General features: G+C 36.7%; 1 protein-coding gene across 1 annotated transcript in view; it reads right to left on the reverse strand.

Moving 5' to 3' along the window:
- CHN1 (chimerin 1) overlaps positions 1 to 16,382 on the reverse strand; it is a 96,545-nt gene that overhangs the window by 57,353 nt on the left and 22,810 nt on the right. Inside the window, exons 3-5 of the mRNA XM_039554891.1 lie at positions 14,034 to 14,089; positions 6,634 to 6,665; positions 5,639 to 5,752 (exon numbers count right to left, since the gene is read on the reverse strand). Coding sequence (XP_039410825.1) covers positions 5,639 to 5,752; positions 6,634 to 6,665; positions 14,034 to 14,089 — 202 coding nt within the window. The remainder of the gene's footprint in view (positions 1 to 5,638; positions 5,753 to 6,633; positions 6,666 to 14,033; positions 14,090 to 16,382) is intronic.

The raw sequence follows: 16,382 nt of genomic DNA on the forward strand, positions 1-16,382 counted from the left end.
CTGCAGCAAGCTGAATTGCCAAAGATAAATTAGACACTAGCCAAAAGAAAACAGAGCTGACAACAACAACAGATGGGAAGAGGAGGGAAGGAGAACAGGAACACAGCAAGAAGACATGAACCATAAGGAAAAAAGCATTCTAGTCTGTGGGAGGACCTAGGTAGCCAGTTAATTACTCATTAAGGTTAGTAGCTATTTATTATTATACTAAATACTTAAGTGAAACCATCTCAGTAGTGCCCAGGTGCACTCACAAAATGCAGGTGACAAGCTGGATACTTAAGCTGTTCACTGGTAGCTGAACCTTTCATGTTATTGACAAACTAAGAGAGTAAATTATTTAGTGTGAAATTTTATGCAGGGAAAGAAACTTTTTACATGGAAGATAATTTAAATAGAGGGCCAATTGTTTTACTTGAGAGCAGAAAAGCAAGCTCCAGAATTTATCACCACCTTTTCCTCTGGTTTTCTTCATTTAGCAAACAAGGAATATTGTATGAATATTTTAGAAAGGTTTCTAGAAACTGAATTCAGCCTTTGCTACTGCCAATCACTGCATTTGCAAATCAGGTAAAAAAAATACACAGAAAGATATGCAAAGTTTAGTCTTTAAAATGATCTTTATAATTTTTTCCTACCAACTAGCACGATGTCAGGATACTGTTACCATGGTAAAGTGAAGAGATGCAGTTAGCTACTGCTTTGCTGGGCTCCTTCTGACTACTTATAGATCAGCTATAGATGTAGGATAAACTATGATCAGATTTTGATGCATTCGTTATTCAAAAAACATAATTCAGCTATTATCATGTAGAAAGTAGTTTCAAACAATTCTTCTTTCTCCAGTTGCTCTCCCTTGTCCCAGTATGTACAATGAGGCTTTTCAGCAGAATGCAGATCAACGGTTTTAATCTCTGAATTCAAGAAGCCTTTTGCAGATGTTGAATTCTACACATGTAAGTGATCCCACAGCAACCAACACATGTTCTGGAACAGCACTACACGTGTGTCCCAAAAGAGCCCACTGAAAATAAACAGCATCCAGCTACCAAAGCAGTCGTCCTCTGAAATTTAAAAGGTTCATTTGCAGCATTATGCTCTAATAGCCTAACAATTAGGTCTTCTTTTAAAATGCCAGTGGCTAGTTTCTTAACAAAATTTCATAATTTAGGGATAGAGAATATATGTATGAATTTGCACAATACATGTAATTTGTTGACTAAAATAAAGATTACTGATTTTTGACATTTATTTCACCTGAAGAATTCTTTCCTGGTGCTACATAATCTTCAATGTGTCCAAAACCCCAAACATAAAGAAAACATGACTCATAATCATGGCTCACATTATTACCTTTTTTTTCTAAAAAATCATGCTGCAGAACCTTATTTCAATTCATTATCCGTATCACAACAATAGAATTTGCAGGAAGGGAAACCATGGTAACCAATTAAATGTGCTACAGCAGCTATCTACTCAAAAGAACATGCAGTACCATCACACTTCAACGCCTACCACTAGTACAATCTCTACCCATTTCCTCTTTATCCTCATCCTAGTTATTAAACAAGCTCTCCACCACAAAAGGCTACATTGCAAACCATGTCTTACTGTTACTGTCATTTGCTATAGGTCTTAACATTAAGCAGTGTACTACTTACTCTTTTGCCAATCTAAAAGCAGATCTAATAGCTCCAGAAGTGAGTTAGGAACTTTCATTCTTTTAATCTGTTTGGACCATTGAATCCACATTACAATGTATTTTAAATATTTTTATTCTAACAGAGACTTGCTGATATGTATGGACACACATATATATCTATGATAGTTTTCTCCCTTTAGCAATTTTTTTTAAACCTCAAGATTGCAAAACATTTTCAGTGGCATTCTCTGATTAATTAATTAGTAAAGATTGGTGAATGCATCCATAATTAAGGACAGGCATTATATATAGTAGGGTGCTGATTTGCTGCTCTCAGTTGTGTTTATGCTTCATTCTCCTTTATATGGTATCTGAGCTGACACAATTTTACAGCCCTTCTTAGGCTCTAAACATCAATTTTCTTTGAAGGACAGCTCTGAATATTTAGTTAAATTTACACACTTAAAACAACATTTAAATTATCATTTTCTTTTTCTTTAAGAACATACTTCTACCTCTGTTACAAATTCTGAGAAATTTATTTTCTGAAAAAACCTTACCATCTTTTGTTTCAAATTTAGATTTAAAAGGTAGTCTGCCTTTAAAAAAGTCCTGATGCAAATTAATTGCACAATAATGGATGAAAGTAGGCAAAAATAGCTCATCATAAGACGAGCAAAATGCAGCTTGTTATGTAAGTGGAAAGCAGATTTTACAGTAAGTCAACAGCAACTTTAAAAACGGAAAAGTTTTTTTGGATAAGACTCACTTTCCCTATCTTGCTGAGAAAAAAATATTAAAAATCTTCACTTTGAACTCAACTATTTCACAGTATTGCACAAAGAACAGTTGACCGCCTTGCTTAAGCTTGCAAAAAGTATTATTTTTCCTGTCCTATATTTGGTCATTTAAGTGGCGCTAGGCTATGTCTGTCGCTATTGCAGCTCAGGAACAAGATCTTTAAATCTACTAAAGCTAGTTCCATAAAAGTACCACAGCCTAATGCTTCATAGTGGTCAAAAACTCATTTAGAAAGGTTTGGGGAACAAAGAACTAAAATGTGGCACAGTTCATCTTGAACAGGATGTGCAGTCCTGGCTGGTATGAATACTGAGATTTTGGACATCAGCTACAATAGCTGGTGGACTCAAATGTAACACTGAAAGTGTTCCATGATAATTTGAGGAAATGTCTGGCTTGGGTCCTCAGGACAAATCACAAAAAGCTTGTTCTTCTCCATTGCAGAAAAGATGACTGGAAACATTTCATTACAGAGACATCATACCTTGCCACAGGAAGGGATATGATCCTGTTTCACTAAACTGCTCTTCACGACTGGATGCACTGGGTTTTTCAGGATTCCCAGGCATGCTGACACAAACACAGGAAGAAGACATCTGCCAGAACTGGACGTGCTGGGCCGTCTGTCTCACTGAATTGCCTGCCTCCCCAGCAGAACCATCGGCAGCTACAAGCCAGGAAACAAACCTGTCTCAGTCTCAACATCAGCTGCTCTACCCAGAGCTACCACAAGACTTTTATGTCTTGATGAACTGGGATTTCATGATGCAATCGCACTTCATAGGCAGTTTCCAATTTGCCCTAATCAGAACGGACAGGCCGTCAAAGACTGACACATCAGGCTACAAACAGTGAGAGAGAGATTGAGTAGAACACAGAAATACAGAGGGAACCAAGTATTTATGCCAAGAGTTGATGGTACCTTCAAGAATCTAAATTTTACTCAATTTTTTCCATTTTTTTTACCAAAATGTGCCTGAAAACCAATCAGAAAACAAGGATATTTCATTTTATGTTTGGTCACTATTGTTATTACAGAATTAGGGCACCTGTAGAGAATTGCTGCGTTAACTTAATAAAATTCTTTGAAACCTGTTCTGTGTCTGTTTTTCTATGTAACAGCTGACCAAGTTTTCTTTCCTCCCACAGCTTCCAAGGGGTAAAACAAAGGTAAAGAAGGAAAAGCAAAAATCATACCGAAGTGATCCTAAAGTTAGCACGACTGCTTAAGGGAGAGAGGGGCACTTAAACCTAGTATGAAAATATCAAATTGGTTCATACAGCTAGAAGAGAAAGGGTGAAATTAGAGACCCTGAACTCAATCGAAGCCTTCTGTTGAACTTGGAAAAGTTTTGCTCATACATACCATCCTACTGACAAGCTCCGTTTTTGGCAGTGGAAATTACATTCTTAAATTCCTGCTGGGATTATCTAAACTGCAGACAGGGCTATCTTTGCCATCTGGCAGTGTAGTGACCCAAACACAAGTGATGCTCTCAAAAACTGATAAAATTACATAAACTTATCATGGCAATCACAGCAAACTTCTCACAGTCAGGATGCACAGAGAGACTGCAGAAAGGACCTAGTCTTTAAAGAGAGGCTACAATTTCAGAAACACAGTCAGTGGGCATTTTGGCTAATGGTTGTATTCTGCATCTATAATTCCAGGAAAAGGAAAAATAGAAACTGAGCAAAACTCTCCCTCCAGTCAATGGAAATGCAGACTCCTGCTACACTTCCTAGTAGTGATTAAGAAGAAATCCTAGTGGTAAAATTCCAATGTGTGAAAGACACAGCACTGCAGTTCACAGAGTTCCACCTAAGGTATGAGAGTAAACACCCTCATCCATACACTTTGAAGGCCAACAGTGAGACAACAGAGCATTATCTGCTGTGGGCAGGAAAGCAGCCACCTAGACCCACTGCCTTTGATACGTGAGTTATTCAGCACTTCATAATGAAATGGCTGCAAGATGCTGCAGTTTCAGATTCTGATGTATTTTCCCAAACGCTGAATTTCATCAAAATAAATCAATGATAACAACTTTGCTATCATTTGAAACCTTTTCCCGAGCTGATTACGAACAACTATCCATTCTTCTTTCTATTTGGGATAAAATTGATTTTATTGCTTTCAAAGGGGTTACAGCATCATCTTAGTCTATAGGCCCTGTGCCTTCTGCTCCATTAGAAGCAAGGGCCAGGAGCTCTGCCTTCGAGCCAGGTGTTACAACTGATTTCTTTTTAGCTTTAAAAGAATATTGCAAGAGCAGATGATGAAACTGAGTATTATTTTAACAAGAAATACCAAATTTACACTGTTAATGCAAGTCAGTGTAAATGTCAACGCTGTTTCTCTTTGAAATCTTATTACTACAGAAACAAATATCTCATTAAAATACACTCTTTTTTCCCCTGAAAAACTAATTCATCATTTTTATTCCAAGACATTATTATTTTAATTATAATCTTATTTTACCCATATAAAACTTTCAGTAACTGCATCTTCTCCTTCAATGTTTTTCTGTCCCACTTAGATTTAAAACATTGCTAATGATCACTATCTCCCATCTGGGTACTTAGGTGTACAGCACAGGCCAAAATAACCTCCAATACTTTAAAAGCAATTAAGCTATTTAAAACTTACAACTATTTTTTATTTGACTTTTTTATTTATAGCTAATCCACTTGTCAGAACTTTGCAGAATGAAGAAGTAGATCTGCAAACATTGGTAGCTAACAAGTATTCAGGTGAAAAAGGCCTCCTGATTTGTTGCCATCCCATGGAGAGACAAGAGAGAACTAAGTCTTCTTCAGCAACAGCTACCTAGCCAGTACCCACACGGCAGACTAGTCAGGGGAACTCATGAGATGTCTTTTATTTCTTGATCACCTGCTCTCCCAACATCTGCATGGGGTCACATCTGTAACACAGTGGCAGAAGGGCAAAATGAAGCACCACCAGCAAAACCACAATTGCTGTTACCCTGATGGGGCAAACAATAAGGAGTGTTAGCACCTCAAGAAAGGACAGAGAAGGTTAAAGATACCAAATTTGTAACTAGGGTGAAAAAGTACAGTGATTAAAAAAAAATGAAAACAATCACAAGAGATTTTATGACCTGAGGTCAGCAACACAGTATAATCTTCTGAATATTTTATAAATTTTAAAATGAAGTATTAATTACTGACCTTAATGCCAAAGTGTAGGTTCCAGGTTGCCTTTGGCTTTCACGAATGAGATAGCTTCCCTCTGCAACACTTAATAATTGGTCAGCTTCCTCCCTTGAGATCATCCCATGGAATCTAAGGAACAAACATTTTTTTGAAACACATGCCTCTTCTCTTTTAAATCACCTTTTGGTCTTCTTTAAAAAGCACCAAGAGTAATTAAAAAAGAAGCAAACATAAAAATGACTGATTTGCAGGAATCTACAGTTTAAATTAATCTCCCTTTCTGCCTGTATTTGAAGTCACTTTAAATGGTTTAGAAAGGCTTCTAGGAAAGAATATCTATGAAACAAGTATATTGTTTTTAAATCTGCATCTGTCAATTTAATATGTAGAAATAAATCTGTTTTCTCCTGCCGGCTTCACATGTTTTGTGCTAGTGGCATGCAATCAAACATTTTGAAGCATTCAAGGATATTTTATGCAATCCCTGAGATTTTAGCAAGTTGCCATAATCTCAGTAATTGCTGATGTAATAACCCAGCAACACTACACATCTTCTACCAAAATAAACATAAATAAGATATACTTTGTTTCTCCACTCTAGATCTAACCATCTTTACATTAGCAACCTGAAAGAGAAGACACATGTAGACTGAACATACCAATATATGTTTGGGATCCAAATATCTTTTTTACCTAAACAGAACACCTTTTTTGCAAAGCCAGCTGGAGAGGGAGGTAAAAAACCACAATCCTTTCAAAGTACAGAAACATATGTATGTTTTTCTCAGTTAAAGTAGCACTCAGTGATATCCATATCCATCAGAAATTGCAGCTGTAATTTTAGGCAGGCAAAAGTGATGGCACTGTAATAATGATCTGATGGTAAGACACACTGCTGTAAAACACACAGAAGAAACAAAGGGCACAGAGTAAACACTTGCCACCTTTTCTGTAACTATTATCAACCAATATGTCAGGATAAACCACTTTCAGAGATGTTTGCTACTTACTCTCTTCCATAATATTTGGGTCTGTTCTCTACCTAGAAGAAACAACAGAAATTGTAATGTTGCATAACAAGCGAAGCTATACAGTAAGTGGACTGTTTACAATATAGTATCAAAAATAGAAAGGGATATAATCTGAAAGTGCAGGCAAAAATCATCTACTGCAGAACTTCTCCTGCGATTAGAACACAGGGAAACCAAAGGGAGACCTTCAGAAAACATCACACTTGTGAATGGTTTAAAACGGAGTGAGAAAGGATGAGCCACTTGGACCATGTCATCCTCAGGACTGCATATACAAACTGATGGCATTCAATATTGCTCCTACAAAGTGCCAAAAAGGGGAAACGAGTTTGAATTTCATGCATGTAAGTGCACCACGCTGTTGAGTGCACTAGTGCAGTGAAACATCTACGAAACTCTTAAATGTATAGGTTACCTTCCATCACAGAGCTGTTGGTGCCACTGCTGAAATAAAGGCACTACTATACAGCCCCTCAGAGAGGGCAAATCATCAGGTGCCTAAGTCTTGTACTTCTCGACTTCATTAAACTGTGTGCTCTGCAATATCACCTAAAAGACTTCAAAAGCAGGTGTGCATGTGTTATGTAGTGTAACTCCACCTTGTCTGTGCTCTAGAGACCTTACAGTATAAATGCAAACAACATGCGGGGTGCCAGAGTACGATTTGCCTGATAATTATTTTAGATTAAGGAATGCGTCTGCATTTGTCCAGGAAGTCTAGAGCCAAGTGAGGAACAGCAGACCTCACAGAAATCAGCTAATAATCTAAACCACCAGATTATCCTTTCTTGCTAAATTTAAAAGAGGAAACCCTTTGGGGAGTAAAAGTCTACAGTTATACAACCTGAACTACAAAAGTATAAAACAATCCAGGTATGCTGAAACACAGAATGCCACTTTAGTTTCTTCTTTCCATGTTTTCAACAAAAAGCCTATTAATATTAGCACATCTTTCCAGTTATTTCAGTGGAGTATAGATTTCAGATGTCCAAAACAACAAAAAAACAACATGCATCCTGATGTATAGTCTAATAACAATTCTTCCACATTCCCAGCAAATAGAAAGCTATTGTAATAGTTCATCACTTTGGAAAAAACATTCCATCATTGGAAAGATTTATCATGTTCTAAAAGATTTCCTTTTCCTTTATAACAGAAAACAAGAGTTGACTGGTGTGATAGCTGTTTTCAAAGGGCCTGAAGAGACTGGATCATTTCAAGAAAGAAGAAAGGTCTTAGATACTTTTTGTTAAATGTAGGCTATTTCTTCAATAAGAAGATATCAACATAAACAGAGAAAAAATGAAAGCATTTTATTGCTGTTGTTACAGAAACTTGAAACAATTCTTAACTAAAACCCTTACGCCAAAATACTAGTTTTAGGGCAGTTGTTAAAAGAAGAATCCTTGAATAAGATTTTGTTGTCTGTCTAGTGAGATTTTATATTTATCTCAGTGAATTTATAAGACAGTACTGGAAAATTTATATAAGCAAAACATTCATTTTCGGAAACGGATTAGTAACTTGACAGGGCATCTTCAGAGTACTTGCAAATCCTAAGACAATTTATGATATACTCTGTGTGCAAACATTTGAAAATGTGAATGGGAAGATGACTGGAACAAAGCATCTGAAAAAACCTCCACAGGACTTTCAGGCATTTTTAACTGGGTTTGCAGTTCATTTGGTGGATGATGAGTTAAAGAGGAAAATAACCACTTCTGTTAACACTCTGTCTCTACTGATCAGTTTTACCAACTTGCAAAAACTTCAGTATAAATGTCAATATGCAACACTTTTTGCTTGCATAAGACTCAGTGCAGCTGGAACCTCAATTCACTGAATTTTACTGCCTGTTAGTGTTTTTTTCATAAGTTTTTACATTTATGATAATATTAGGGGGTTTTCACATCTATAATAACATATGTTAAGACTTCAAGAAAATTCCATCAGAACTCAGCAGGGGCCTTCTAATTCACTCAGAATAACTGGGCTACATACCCAGTGCAGTTTGTGTGTACTCAGAAAACCACACAGATTGCCCATAAGCCAAATTTACCATGTAAGACAGTAAACACTGTTCTCAAGCTTTCTATAAAGCTTCTGACAGGTGTTGTTACACCAACTGTACCCCTTGCAGCTTAGACACAGTGTTTGTTCTTACTTTAGGCATCCTTAACTGCACCAGAACCAGAAGCAATGTGCAGCTTTCTTGGTCTTTTGTGTTTGCTTGGACTTCAAGAAGTTCCTGCCAGACTGTATGCTACAAAATTAATTCTACAAATTACAATCACAGGCACCCATGTATCTTCCCTTTGCACATGAACACTGAGAGCCAAAACAGTTTAGCTCAGAAGCTTCATTAGTCTAACTTTCACAGTCCGTCATCCTTAAGGAGACAAAACCAAAACATCTGGACTGGAACTAAACCCACCTAAGAAAGGAAATACATTTTTAAATAAGATGATAGCAAGAAATCGGTCCTATTAGCTAAAGCTGATAGCTGAAAATACAGTGTGTAATTATCCTCTGCAGAGTTTCTTTCTGATTTGGCAATATTTTTGGACCAAAGCATTGCTGAGTGTAAGGGCAGCCTTAGCTGCTTCTTTTTCTCTGTATCCAGGAAAGATCAGCTGCATGCTGCCTTTTGACTTCTCAGGACTTTTATTTATGGGAAAAATTTCCTATTGCTGTTTGCTTGGCAAGGGTTTAAAAATTGCTTCTACCTAGGAAAAACAAAGGGGAAAAAAAGCATGAGATATTTGCTTTCAATGTGTTTATTTGTATATCACTAATGTAGAGGCCATGGGAAAAAATTAAGGTCTCCCTATGATACCTGCAAGAAACACAAAGGTCAACAAGATATCTACCATTGCTTAATTTCCCCTTTTTTTTTTTAAATGGAGGTGTGAAGGCAATGAAACCAAATTTATGAACAGGCAAATCAGGCAGACTTGGCAAGTACCTTACAGTAGACATGCGTTTGGAAAGGAGCTTACCTACCATGAAATTTGGAAAGCCATCCTGATTGACTATCATGCTGATAAAGCCACCTTACAAACAGCTCTAAGAAGGCTGTGCATTATATATGCCCATCTATTCCGTGTTTCTTTACCGTTTTCACAATACTACACAGAGATGCTGGTTAACAGGCTTGTTAACTATTAGCACTGAATTAGGATGAAGCCTCCTAAGAGGACAGAAAAGGCCAGTGATTTTAATTATCTCCACAATATGTATCCTTTCGTATAGTTATTTAAAATTTTTCGTGGAATGCTTTCATTCATTAATGCATTTCATTCATATAGCAGTCAAGGCTGTCCTAAATATGCCTGTACATGCACACATGTATGTAAGATTAGAAGCACAACAAATATGAATTTCATGGAGGAAATACAGTATTAATGGGACAAACAACATTATAATTTGCAGGCAAGCCTCATGCAGAAGTCAAATAACCTTAGAATGTTATGGAATCATCAACTTTAACCTCATGGAGTATTAACAGACTTGACTCTGCTACACCTTCACAATAAAAAATCCCAAATGAATGCAATGCTCTTTTTACTTCAGCGTCTCTCCACTGATCTGTGTGTTGCTCTGATATGAAACTGGTGTAGCAGAGCAGAAACTTGAATTCTTTGTATTTGAGAAGCATTTCATGTTAAGTAGGTCATTCTGTTGAATACACCTCTCAGTATCAGCACTTGTACAATGTGTGCCTTTGCACGTGAAATAAAGGGCTGGGGGTTTTTTATGATGTGATTTCCAATTATTCTTTAACAAGAGCTTTTCCCCCTAATCATCACTCTTGCTTTTGTCAACAGGTGGATTACAAAAAGGCAAGAAGAGCAATTTATGTGCTAATACCTCACCAAACTACATATTGTTCATTCTTACTGACCTCTTTGATGTTCTCAGGACCAAAATTCTCTTCCTAATATTTATGAATTTGTTTATACGGCTGAATAATTCAACCACTTAGGAAAAGATTCTGCTCCCCATTGACTCATGCATGGCTGCTAATAGAAACCCAGCTGAGAAAGAACAGATCACAAAGCTCAACACAAGCAGGAGAGGCTGAGACCAGAGAGAAAGGTTAAACAAGTTACTGCTTGCTGAATATATTTTCACTTCAAATCAGCTCAGCTGCATAAATTGTTCAACACTTATAATGAAAAACTGTTATCTGCATTATAAAGAATTAATGCAGAAGTACGAAAATGCACACTGATAATGTATTCTTTCAATTTTACCTTTACTACTTAAAAATAAGCTTCCAATAACTATTTTTTATAAAAAAATAAACTAATTCTTCAATGATAAAATGTGTATTTAATAAGCTCTGTTCTGCAGCTGAATACCTGACTAATTATTTCATAGTTTTGTGTTACTTACTTCAATTCTCACTAGCTTCTAGATCTGCAGCTTTTATTTCTCAGTTTCTACAACAATGTTCACGGTACAGACACCAGTTTACTCAGCAGAGTTCAAGAAGCTATTTTAAAATAACACAGAATGTATCATTTTTCTGTTCACTCTGACACAGGGATAGTTTTACACTTACTTAAAGTTTGTCATATGTCATAATCTTGTTTTGGAATAAATTCATAGAAATATGACATTAGAGACACCAATGTGTTGCATTTCTTTCTCCAATCATGACAGGACTTAGCAGAGTGTTTTGACTGTTTGTGGTACTTTTGCAAATCCTCCATTGACTGTAACAGGCTAGAGGACACCATTCACCCATAGCAAATTTTCCTTCATAAATCAGTCCGACTTTTCAATTACTATCTCTATTACAGCTAATAAAACTTTCCAATTAACAGAATTTAAATTCAGTGAAAATGAGGATGACAAAGTTGTAGTAGTCACTGTGATTCGTATTTGAAGAAGCTTTACGCAGATGTTTTTATACTTGGCTGGCAAGTTTCTTGTTCTGTTCTAAAAAGAGGACAATTGTATCTGATCAATAGCTGAACAATTTCCATCACTCCAGAGGCAGGAAAAATTTTTAATTTTCAGATACTGAATACACATTTATGCCTCTGCTTATTTGACTGGATTAGCTAATAGTATTCTAAGAAATACTATGAAGAAGAACTTAGTATGAAATCTGCTAGTGAGGTCTTACCACTAGGGCAAAAGATCCCCAAGCCCTTCTCTGCAGTCAAACTAGCCTGGGATATAATGCCAACATTTCTTACTGAATATCCCAGACTACTTGATCAGTTTACAGTATCTCCCTGACTACAGAGTACATATACTTTGTGCAGCCAAATAATTACAAAATAATTACAATTGTCATGTTAAGCACTGTATGATTTCCTTAACTGTGCTGGTACTTTCTATTATGGATTTGTTTGGGTTTTTTCCATTTCTTTGTTGGTTTTGGTTTTTTTCCTTTTAAAGAAATCAAAATATATACAAAAAATGAAGGTTCTAATTCTGTGGGAATTAAAACATTCACAGATGAGGTTCTCATAGCATCTAACTGAAGAAACAGAAAAATTTTCACCCCTCACCACAAGTCAGGCTACTTTATGAGCATTACACTTTCAGTCTGTCACTACAGGAGTAAACAAGAGCAGGACTCAGAGATAAGGCTCAGAAAAGAAAAGGCTACAGTGATCGTACGTGCGTAATGTCAGCACCTCAAGAAACAGGGTCAGAATGCTACCAAAAATCCCTTCAATGTTTTACAATATGCCTGTGTACCTATAACCACACACATACTACCAATTCTTCCACCAGTGAAATACTTCTGAGGAGAGGAAGGAAAAAGCAACTATGCAACAGCACTTTACAACAATAAGCACAATCCATTGGAGGCAAGGAATAAAATACTTTATCCTATCCAGGTGAGCACTCTGAATCATAAACCTGTATTGTAATACTAAGCTTTTACAAGACTTCAGACACTTTGTATATTAATGTAATGAAAATATGTACCATAGAGAACACTCAAAATAGAACAGAACCTTCTTAATAATGTTGCAATGGGAATAAAAAACTGGAAAAACTTCAATTTTTTCACAGCTTGGATCTTATCTTCTGTAGCTGTCTTTCCTTCAAATGTCCATCTGACCTTATTTGATGTACCTAAGGTACCTGCACAACAATTTTAACCAGAATACCTCTTCTTGGACGCTCATTAACAGTAGAAATCCTTGTCAAAACAAAAAATTTTGCTATCATTCTTGCAAAATTCATGTATTGTTCTTTCCTGTAGCTATATCTTGCTTAAGTGCAGTAAGTTATAGCTATACCTTTTTTCGAAACATCAAATTAACAGAGGAAAATGAGTGCTTCCATTAAACACAATACTTCATTTCTGTTAAATCTCTACATTTTATTTTGAAAATTGCCAGACTACTTCATAGAATTATACTTGGACTTTTGAAAAAAGGACAGAAAATTGCCTGCTTAATTCTATCAAGAATTCCTCCTTGTGATCAAAACTATAAGCTATTAATGTTCCCTCCAGACAGTGCTACATCCCTCTGTATTTAACACTACATTGAAGCAAATAACATATCTCAAAGATTAATTTCCTTTCTCTTGGCACATGACAAAAATACTCAAGTTTTATTGCAGAAATGTAATAACTTCCAGTTATTCAGTAAGAGCTGTGTTTTGTAATACTGCCTAACATTTCAGCATTTTTGAAATTGAAATTAATGTTTCCCAGGTTCTTCACTGAAGCTGCAAGATGGATGTAGTTATGACTAAATCTTGCTGGCACCAATGTTTGGTGTCAGTTAAACCCTCCAACACCACAACCCTGGAGAGGTGCTGCTCTGCTGAATGGCAGCTCAGGGCACAGTAGCAATGTGGGGTCTACCTCGACAGCTTATCCCATGAGCAGATGCTTCCATATCACTGTCTATTGAGGGGATCCCATTGTTACCACTTCAGTCCGTAAAATCTGTGGCTCTGCATAGCTCAGCTCCTGCTATTAATGAGTCTGAAGTACTGTGACTCAAATAACAGCACCAGGGGAGGTTTTAGTCTTCCCTCTGCTGATTTATTTTACACACCTAGCAGTGATGTCTGTACGAACAGGTGCATAGTTCCCCTGTACAGCTCTGCTCTTGCTTCTGTGAATTTCTGATGCAAAAAGGAGGAGAAAAGGTGTGTTTCCATGTATCTAGGAATCGAAAAGTAGTAAATGATTCTCAGTAAATGATGATACACATCAAAATCCTTTAAATTTCATTTTTAGAATAAATGGATTTCCGAGTATCAGCACCCCCAAGGCTACTCACTCTAATCACAGCACAAAGTGTCCCAAGGAGCCACTCTTTGGGCTGGACACAATTAAGTACAGACATGGAATTGCTGGACTGTATAAAACTGAACTCTGTGATACCTACCTCACGAGTGCAGGTTATTCTTCTAGGATGGGGAGCTTCCTGTTGTAACTGATATACTGGGAGGAAGCAGAAGTTAAATTCTAATTAATACAGAATCACTGTGTAAGGTAAGCATTTAACATTAAACACTGCTGTTTATATAAAGGAGACATTCTGCAAAGTCTAATGCAAGGATACCAAGGATATAAAAATTGACTAACAAGTGGTCAGAAAAAAAGAATGTTGCAAGCCAAAACAGGATATTGATTTTCTTTACAATCAATTGATCAAGTAATATGGAATAACTAGGTGAGACCTGACAAGTTTCCAACAAACAGATTAGAAAAAGAATCATAATAAACACAAATTAAAGTTCATTATATGCCAAATCAGGCAGCTGTCAGACTTTCTTCAGCAAGCAGATGGAGCCCAATCCTACTATGCTGGGCACACATCCAGTCACCTTCAATATGTCAAGACTTTACAAGAATCACTAAGAACTGTGTGGTATCAAACCCTCTGCCTTTGCCACTGCTCAGTGAGGACCCTTCTGAAGAAAGAGAAAGATAGCCTTTGCATTTGCAGATCTAAAGATCTGCAAAACATAACGAGTTGAGTAGCAGCATAAACTAGCTAAGGCCCAAATTATGACATACACTTACTTATATTTACATCTTCCCTCCTCCTTTTACTCTATTTTTAAAATAAGCTCTATCAAGGCAGAACAGATTTTTGGAACCAGATGTAAATTTAATGCTACCAGTATGTGTGGACTTTTTAGTATAATACCAAAGGAATGACTTTCAACTTCCATCCCAACTGAATCTAGTTTGGCAAGCCACCTTCAAAATGAGGCTGTCAACACTAAGTTAGTATTTCAATAGTACATTATAACTGGCAAAATGGACATTTGGAATTGTAATCTTTCAAAATTAAATTATGCTTCAATCATTAGTACTAAAACCAAGGTCTAATAACATTTGCTATCACCTTCTTCACATAATAAGACCACACATTAATTCGACTGATACGATTTGACTTCATTACAATTCTCATTTGATCCCAAGTCTTTTCCACTGGCAAATGCTGTATTTATGTATCAAGCTACATGGGAATGGAGAAAATGGCAAGATGCCCAATGATCACAGAATCATAAGATAAACTGGAAAAAATACTCCTTTTGTTCCAAATAAAAAATCCTAATGGTTTTTCCTGTTGTTATTAAAATCAGTCATTTCCATACTGTACTGGTAATACGAAAATTATTTTTGCAAGTGATGAACAACACCACATTGGTACATAAAACTGCAAGTATCATTTTAAGCATAGCATGAGCATTTACACTGCCAGCACAGAGATTCCCTAGCTTCCATTGTAAAAGTTGTATTTGATGGCACTGGACCTCGTCCATATGGAACTCTGAGAACTGCAGCACCAAGTTCAAAGGAAAAAAAAAATAAAATCAAAGAGCAAGTAAAGACTTTTCTGAATTTCAAAAAAGAGCAGTGGAGACCCACAATCAGCATGCTCCACAGAAACTGGCTGAAAACTGTTTCCCACCTTACTTCAAGCCAGGATGAAAAGATTTTCTGAAAGGAAATTCTTTTTCACCAATGGCAATACCTTTCTTCTGTTCTAGTAAGAAGCACAGCAAGCTGACTAGCTAAGTTACAAAACAGGACTCCTATCCCTCCTCCTCTAACTGATGTATGCAATTCAGACTGTTCAACACCAGTTTCCTTGCTGTAATTATTGCCAGGGAAGTCAAACAAGACATTCCTCTTCATCTGCCATGAGACAGAAATCTAATCAAACCTTGGGATTCAAAGCTTACTTCTGAACCACAGGAAGGTTCACCATGGCAGGCAGACCATGATGTTGTAGGAGAGTGGGTGCACACAAACCATACATGCAAACCATGTTGGAAAGTGGGTGCACATGCATTTGCACGTGCCCAGGCTTTCAGCTGCTGTCAAGCTGCCAATAAAGATCCGGTATTAGAGAGGTTGAACCTCTCTGTTATAGATTATGGCATGCAATAAACTGAACAAGGAAGCAGTGTTCCCTGAGTTCACAGAAGGTACAGAGCTGAAAAAATAATTTAATCTGCCCTCTTACACTTGCTGTCTTTCTAACCGTGGTTCTCACCAAGCCTTTAATTCCACATCTCTAATTGAAAAGTCTCCCACAGCAGGATGGAAACCTTTTGAAATAACTGCATTTTCTCAAGTACTAAATCTCCTCAACCTTTAGAGAGCAAACATTTTGTTGATGTGAAATGTTGCTTGAGTAAAAATCCCTTTATCCAGCCTGAAGACACCAAGCTGAATATATACAAAGTAATGCAAATGTAAGTCTGACATCCCTAAA

Source organism: Corvus cornix, chromosome 7, assembly GCF_000738735.6.
Source record: "Corvus cornix cornix isolate S_Up_H32 chromosome 7, ASM73873v5, whole genome shotgun sequence".
Lineage (NCBI taxonomy): Eukaryota > Metazoa > Chordata > Aves > Passeriformes > Corvidae > Corvus > Corvus cornix.